The 7751-nt window shown below is 36.7% G+C and overlaps 1 protein-coding gene across 8 annotated transcripts in view; it reads right to left on the reverse strand.

Moving 5' to 3' along the window:
* The window catches only part of LOC143021075 (uncharacterized), a 54826-nt gene that overhangs the window by 20549 nt on the left and 26526 nt on the right, over nucleotides 1-7751 (reverse strand). For all 8 annotated transcript variants that reach the window (XM_076178325.1, XM_076178324.1, XM_076178318.1 and 5 more), the window contains 2 exons: nucleotides 7593-7751; nucleotides 3137-3203 (listed from right to left, as the gene is read on the reverse strand). The exon at nucleotides 7593-7751 is cut by the window's right edge and continues 105 nt beyond it. In XM_076178325.1, the coding sequence (XP_076034440.1) occupies nucleotides 3137-3203; nucleotides 7593-7751 (226 nt within the window). The remainder of the gene's footprint in view (nucleotides 1-3136; nucleotides 3204-7592) is intronic.

The following is a 7751-nucleotide window of genomic DNA, read 5'->3' on the forward strand; positions in this document are numbered from 1 at the left end:
ATAACTCTGTGTGGGAAGCTATTATGTGTGTGTATATATATAATACATCAATAGTTTTCCCCCTTGTAAAAGGGGTGACTGACTCTGCCTTAACTTCTTAACCAATAACTATATAATTATCCAAACTAAATCTCAGTAACTAGTACAACTGTACCCATTTTGGTGACAACCTAAATTTCCTACGAATTTCATAGAAATTACTATATGCTAGGTACTGTTCACATATCCTGTGAAGCAAATTTTCAATCATATGAAAAAAGTCAGCTCTACTCTACTCATTTGCACATTTTATATTTGTAGCATGTTTACTTCTCCTCATTATTACTATAAACTGGGACAAATGACGAGTGCCTGCAAGAAGTGGTCAAGCAGACTTGGTAACTTGGAAGGTCATCACACCACCATCCTCCTGCAAAATCCATCAACACCCTTGCATCCACCAAGTGATGTATACATGAGAGATTGACATTTGGTCTCTGGAAGCCCAAGATTTCCCTCTATCAACCTGCACTACTTTCCCAGCACATAAGGAGGACCAACAATTGATATTTCCATCCCCATCCTTCACCAACTATTACATGACATACAAACAAACCCACACCAGTACAACACATGCAGAAGTCCAAAGTTTCTCCCCATAGATCTATGGAGGACCTGAAGACTACTGTCAGTTACCATGGGACTGCAATTTTTTTTATCAAAGAAATCAGAGACAATAAGGTATTGGTTAATGTAAACTAGAATAGTAAAACATACTCTTGCATTTACCTCCCTTCCCACTCCCATCCATATACATGTTGAACAACTATAACAACATTACACAACCTAGAAAGGCCTAACTTTGCCTCAAACCATTTACATCTTTGTAATGTACGAGCTCTACTACATACATACATACACATACCATAAGGCCCTTTACTCCATATATGGAAGGGGGAGGGCAATTTGAATCATACACCCACCTTTCACAAATCCCACACCCACGCAAAACCCATCTGCTGCCCAAAGTTATGGCAAGCTGTATTACTCATGCAAAAATTTTTGACTGCTACCAATAGATATCAATATCCCTATCCCATACATCTGCAACATACTCCATTATGTCTGTGTCAACCCTGTTCTACACCTTCTGCAAACTCATAAAACCACAAATAACATCCTTACTATTTGCCAAACACTTCTCACACATACGTCTTACTGCAAAACTTTTATCTACATACCCTCTTAATCGCCTACAATGCTGTTCTCCCCTCTTAATCCTTTCATCACGAACATTATAAACCTCACATCATAAACAAATAAAAACCCGTTCACCATCCCTTCTACTACAATGCAGCTAAGTACAGCTCCTCCAGTGCAGGTCCAACAGTCAGAGCTAGTTCACTCTTTTTTCACTGTATGGTGATACCCCCACCCCCTTCTCCTCATCTCCTCAAAATGAAGAAGAGAAGATCCCTTTAGGCTGTCGTGTTTTCCCTGACTTTTTCCTCCAAGTTCACTCCATCCACTTCTTTCCACATTCTTTGTTAGTCTTTCTTGTTCATTCTTTCAATAACCCTATAATCTCAAAATCTGACTACTAAATAAGACAAGATTACAAATTATGCAAAATAAAGCTACTTGACTTAAAAAAGTCTACATGACAGAATAACTTCCTCTACTGGTTACCAATAAAAGTGAGAATCATTCCATATAAGATATGCCTTCTCACTTACAAAGTAACAAGACCTGGTAAACCTGAGTGTTTAAAAGACTGACCGACTATTTGAAACATCTACCAATATTTGAGTTAGACATATCTCAAATAAACACTTAAAGTCTGAACCACACTCCTGTCAAATGACAGGTGATAGAATACTTAATAATTATGCCACAATACTATTGAACATGCTCCCAGCTGACGACTTAAAAGATGCTCCAGATATTGTACAAATTAATATACAACAAAAACATTTTTATTTGAAAGGAGCAATGATACATACATACATAAACCAAAAGCTTTCTCCCCCTTCCATGGGAGGTAGCCAAAGTCAACAGGTATAATTCCACTACCACCTATTCCACCCCCCATTCACCATCCCTCCCTGCCTCTCTCTCTCATCTTGGCTCCTCCTGGATGACAGGTCATTCCTGCATATAACCTGTCACCCTGGGTCAGAGGCAGTACAACAAGGAGGTACAATAAAAAAATTAATAAATTAATAAATATATGAAAACTATAACTGAAGACTATAAACTCTGAAATAAGACAATGAATAGTGTCAAAATATCAAAAACAAGTAAACAAAGACCACCTGTATCCTTGAATGATGGTGGTAACAAAACTCAAAGAAGTATCTTTTTCTACAAATTGTTATATTTGTTTCATCTGTCAAATATACTTGCATTTTGTTATTTTTCTTTTAATTCTGTAACTTTTCAGTGCAACATAGCTTTACACAAATTTGCACCTCTTTGACTGGTTATTACAGTAAAATGTAGAACATTTTCTAACCTGAAGCTCTGTTATACTTTCACATTTTGAAATAATAGGATTCATACAATTTCTGGTGTATAAAATTGGGCTCTTCCATCCCGTAAGGCAAAATAAACTTTTTCTCGTTTCTTATTCTGTGACTTTTTTTTTTTTTTTTTTGCAGCAAATATGGTTACATAACATTTTAGTCTCAGCCTTTAGCAGTCAACCTTGAAGCAGAGAAAATTTCCTGTGGGTGAATAAAATGTCCAGATTGCTGCTTGAAGATAATCTTTGCATTAGAGTGATTAAATGCAACAGGCATTTACCTTCACAGATGGTTAGGGTATTGGGGAGTCTTATATGGCAAAGGGGCAAGAAAAATTGGTGGAGAAAAATTAAACATGAACATGGGATGGGCATTAAATGGGTTTAAATGTGTATGAAGTATGTTTTGATGCCCCCCTCCAAGATAAACCACAGCCAGTTGAGACAGGCATTTCCTACATCTGGCAAATAATTAATAAAAATATACGAAAAGTAATTCCCTATGCATGCTAAACATGGACTTCTTAAGCAAGAAACAGTTGCTCATACAAGAGTTTGAATCCCAAGGGTGGAGCTTATTTCCATTTGTCATAATGACTTGTATATATATATATATAAATTGTTTCAGCTTACCTGGGCCCTCCAATGGATTCGTCAAGCCACTAGAACTCCAGTCAAATTTGGCAGGTGGAATCATCTCCTGTTTGGGTAAAATGTACACATCTTAACCTGATGGTCTTCAAAATCAATGTCATAACTTACCAAATTACAACAATCAAATGTTTTATGTGACTACAAAACTCTTCCAGAATTGCTGAGGCAGTTTATGTTTAACATCCAATAACACTGTTTTTTTTTGGCAGAAATTAATGGTTTCCATCTACCCAACATTCATGATCAAGATAGGTAGTATAGACAAGAACTGGTAATAGAATGGTTGACAAATGGAATAGACTTAGTAACCAATTAGTGAGCACTGAAACAATTGGTTGTTTTAAGGAAGTGATCATTTGAAAAATTCTGGTACACGAGTGAATTTTAGGTAAACTTTTCAAAAGAATCTCTATGATGGTGACAACACTCATACAAAGTTATAAAACTGTATTTCATTTCTATTTTTTTATACAGCATAAAATAGATAAAATATTAGCAACCTCTGGCAACCCTATTGCATAAAAAAACATCCTGTATATTGAAATAGCATAAATATTTCTATAGTTATTTTGTTTTTTACTACAGAATTGTACTTAAGGTATTTGGCAACTTCTCCCACCAGCATACCCCACAATGGAAAGGGCATCAGTACTCTTGAAAAGGTCAAAGGTGACATCACTCCTGGCGCTCTCACCATATGCAACAATTTTGATTCCTCGCCCTGTATTGTTGCTGTGATCATGGAAAAATTAACAAGAAACAAGAGGAGAAAAGCAGCACAGCTGCACCCAGTACTTTGCAAGCATCTAGTAGCCATGTCCACCTTACACCTCCACCCTCGCCATACCACTCACCCTCACTTCACACCTCATCAAACAAATGGTCGCAAAATTTAAATCCCCCCATCCTGTAAAGTTTATGTTTTTGTTCTTTCTGTTGTAATATCTTTGGTTGTTCTTTATGGATCTTTGTCATTTTTGTTTCATTTGAAAGAAAACATCATGCTCTTTATTTTCTACAGTAAGAAAATAAAAGAAATTTGATTTTTTTTATGAAACCTGAATTTTGCAGCATTTTTTAATTATTCAGAGAAACAAATTAATAAAAAATCAGAGGTATTAGTTTGATAAAATGTATTCAATAATTTTTGTTCCCCAGACTCTAAGCTTTCATTTCATACCAAGCTGAATGTGGAAGGATTTTCCATTAACCCCTTCCATATGGTGCCGCACACGTAGGCGTCATGGGGAGCGAGTGTATTCGCGAGGCTGCCATATCGGCGTCTTGATTATATTTATTGTAGTCGCCCCTCCATAATGACATTCTTTCTAATTCTTTTGTAATCGCATTTTCTATGGTTATCAAAATTCACGGGTGAAGAGAGAACGATCGATATAAGCGGTGACTATATTTTATGATGCGAGTATTATTACGACACGTCGTACGGCTGGCATTGGCTGCTGCCACCGAGATCTAAGTCCATGACGCCTACGTGTGCGGCACCGTATGGAAGGGGTTAAGTAGAGTTTCACTAGAGCTCACTATGCCTTATATATACATGGAAGGAACACAATACCCTGAGGAATTATACAGTAATGTAAGGGGTAACCCAAGTTCATTAAATACATATTTGAAAATTTAATGTCACCTACTCTATAAAGCAATGTGACACTCCCTTAAGGGGGTACGCGACACCTGGAGGTCATTTTCTAAACTATTTAGAGTAAAGAGCTGAAACTTCTCAGGTAAATAGGTATCCATATTGCCTACATTTTAGGTGAAGCAGAATGATGTATGTACACATGTACGTATACCAGTAGCGACATTTAAAAGTGCACAGCACCATAATACGTGGACCAATTTGTTTTATATTTTGGCTATGATTAGTCAGTAGGCACACCTAGGGCCGGTCATTGAGTAATTGAACAATTTCCTTTATACTTTTGCATACAGGCATTTCAATTTTAATGTCTGGCAAAAATCGTGAAAAAAATTTTTTTTTTGCTCGTTTCCATTATTACTCCGAACTCTTTCATCCTATTCAAAATATTCGAACGATCGGCCCTAGCAGTTACTAAAAGTAATATTCCCTGTAAGTTTCATCTAAATCTGATGTATATTAGATTTTTTATGATTAAAAAAAAGTAGAAAAATATCGAACGGAGATATGGCAACTTGAAATATGAATATATCTGTAACTTGCTTATAGTTTCACCAATTTGACTGATTTTTTCATGGCTTAATTCTTATTATACAATAAGTACAGTAAAAATTAACATATTTTTTTTTACAAAGGATTACAAAGGCAAAGCATGCCAACAGGAGACCTTTTGATCCATATCTAGGTCGGATGCAAAAAAAAAAAAAAAAAAAAAAAAAAAAAAAAAAAAATTAATAATAAATTAAAACTATAACAATGTAAATAACAATTAAAATACATAAATAAATGCATTGGTATAGTTGAATAACAAACAAACAGGTAAATAGTAAATGATAATAAATTGACATATAACTAATAATAAATGAATCAGACAGACAAATTATAACAAAACAAAAACAAATAATATAACATAAATTATAATAATTACAGCATCTTACTTAGGTATTTATCTAAATGATTCTTAAAGCTTCGAACTGAACTACATTGCACTACCTGTGCAGGAAGTTTATTCCATTCATTAACTACACGGTTGGCAAAGTTGTTTCTACCTACTTCCAAATTGAATCTATTTCCGGACAGTTTGAGACCATTGTTTCTTGTCTGATTCTCATTCAATGTGAAAATTTGGTCACTTTTGATGTTGTCAATTCCCTTTAAAATCTTAAAGACCTGTATCAAGTCACCTCTGAGTCTACGCTTTTTTTTTAATTATAAGTACTTAAGTACTTTAAATACTGAAAAACTTAAGTATAATTATGTCACAGTAGTGACGACGCACAGACGACAACATCATATAATTTGCTTTTTTGCACCTTTGGCAGTTTCTTCATATGAAACCTCTCTGCTGGGGGTCTTCAGGGTATCTAAATCATTGGAAAGAGGTTTTATTTTCCAGTAGTGGGCGCCTTCTCTTTCCTCATCAGATTCCCCTCGCCAATCTATGTTGGTAGGGCACCCCCTCCAGCATCATATGATGTCCCTTCTTCTTTCTTCTTCCTGTATAGCCTTGATCTTTTTCCTCTTGCTTTCTTCTTTGGATTTAATCTTCCTCTTTGAATTGTTTAGTCTAATGTTGTCCTTTACCTTTGTCACCGTCACAGAGGTGCAGGTGAGGGCGGTGGTGGAGTGAGAAGTGGTGAGATCTTTAGTCGTCTTTGACTGCTTGCCATCTTTAACTGCTGTTTTTTGTATTGTGATGTTCTTTTGTTCTTTTTGCTACCCATGATGACTGTGCTAAAGAGTAATATGTACTAGCTAAAGTAATAGATTGCAATGAGAGCTCATGAGACATGCGTACTTCCCTTTTCAGAGCTAGCCGGGAACTAACGCTTAGTTTCGCACAAAGTTGGCGAAATATTCTCCCTCCACCTTCTTCCCTTCCCCTCCACAATCGTATTGGCCGTTGATACACTGGGCGAGGGTAAATTCAATCAAATTTCAACGTTATTCGCTGCGCCTGAAGGTCCTAAGTGGCACGCCTCCCTCTAGTGTGGGTTGCGCCTTTAAATCTGTGTCATTAAATCTCACCCAGGACCTTTAAATTGCGCGCGGCTGGAAAATTATTTGTCGGGATTTATTTCTAAGTGGTATACGAACATTTTGAACACAGTTTTGAAAAATGCCATATCTTGACCAAATTCACCCCCCCAGGTGTCGCGTACCCCCTTAAGAGGTTAGATAATCTTATGGATAGGGATGATAGAAGGTAATGGATATGGAGCTGCCTAGTGTAGGTCTTATGGTCTCTTGCAATCTCCTTTATTCTTATGTTTTTAAATGCTTCTTGGAAACACCCAGAGCCAAAGGCAGAGTTGAAGAAACAAGTGATAAAGGTCAGCAGTTAAAAACATGTGAATCATTTATGCTAGGTAAGGAGAAAGATTGTCATCACAGTCACATTCATTCAGTGTACTTAGGCCTAAAAATTGTGTGCCCGAACTTAAAGTATGTCTGGTGTTCAGTCCTCAGGCCTTTCTTGAGAAGAATCCTTGGATTGATGTCAGCATAGTTTTAGTATGAGACTGTTTCTCTGTTATCAACTGAAAGAAGTAGGAGAGCGGTCACCAGTTATCAGCTATCTTTATGTTTCAAGGAGAAGGAAATAGGGACCAAGGTGTCAAAGGGAGTTCTTGAGCCTAGTCTGAGCACAAGTAGGCTGCATGAAGCATTTTTTCCAACATACTTACATATAACAAACTTTCACTTATCTAGTTCATGGTAATGTCACACCACAGACACGATCTATCACAATATTTCCTTTCAGTCAGACATTACCTCCATCTTTTCCTCAGTTTCTGGTACGGTGTTCTCAGGTTCACTCTGGACCCCCTCCTCTCCTCCACTTTTATTCAAAGGTGGGGTTGGAACTGCTGTTGTGCTCAGTGAAACTGCAGAGTGTTGCAGTTTATGTAAGCAGTTGGTTGGTCCCACCTG

The sequence above is a fragment of the Oratosquilla oratoria genome, chromosome 41 (assembly GCF_046742065.1).
Source record: "Oratosquilla oratoria isolate Oo_2021 chromosome 41, ASM4674206v1, whole genome shotgun sequence".
Taxonomy (NCBI): Eukaryota; Metazoa; Arthropoda; class Malacostraca; order Stomatopoda; family Squillidae; genus Oratosquilla; species Oratosquilla oratoria.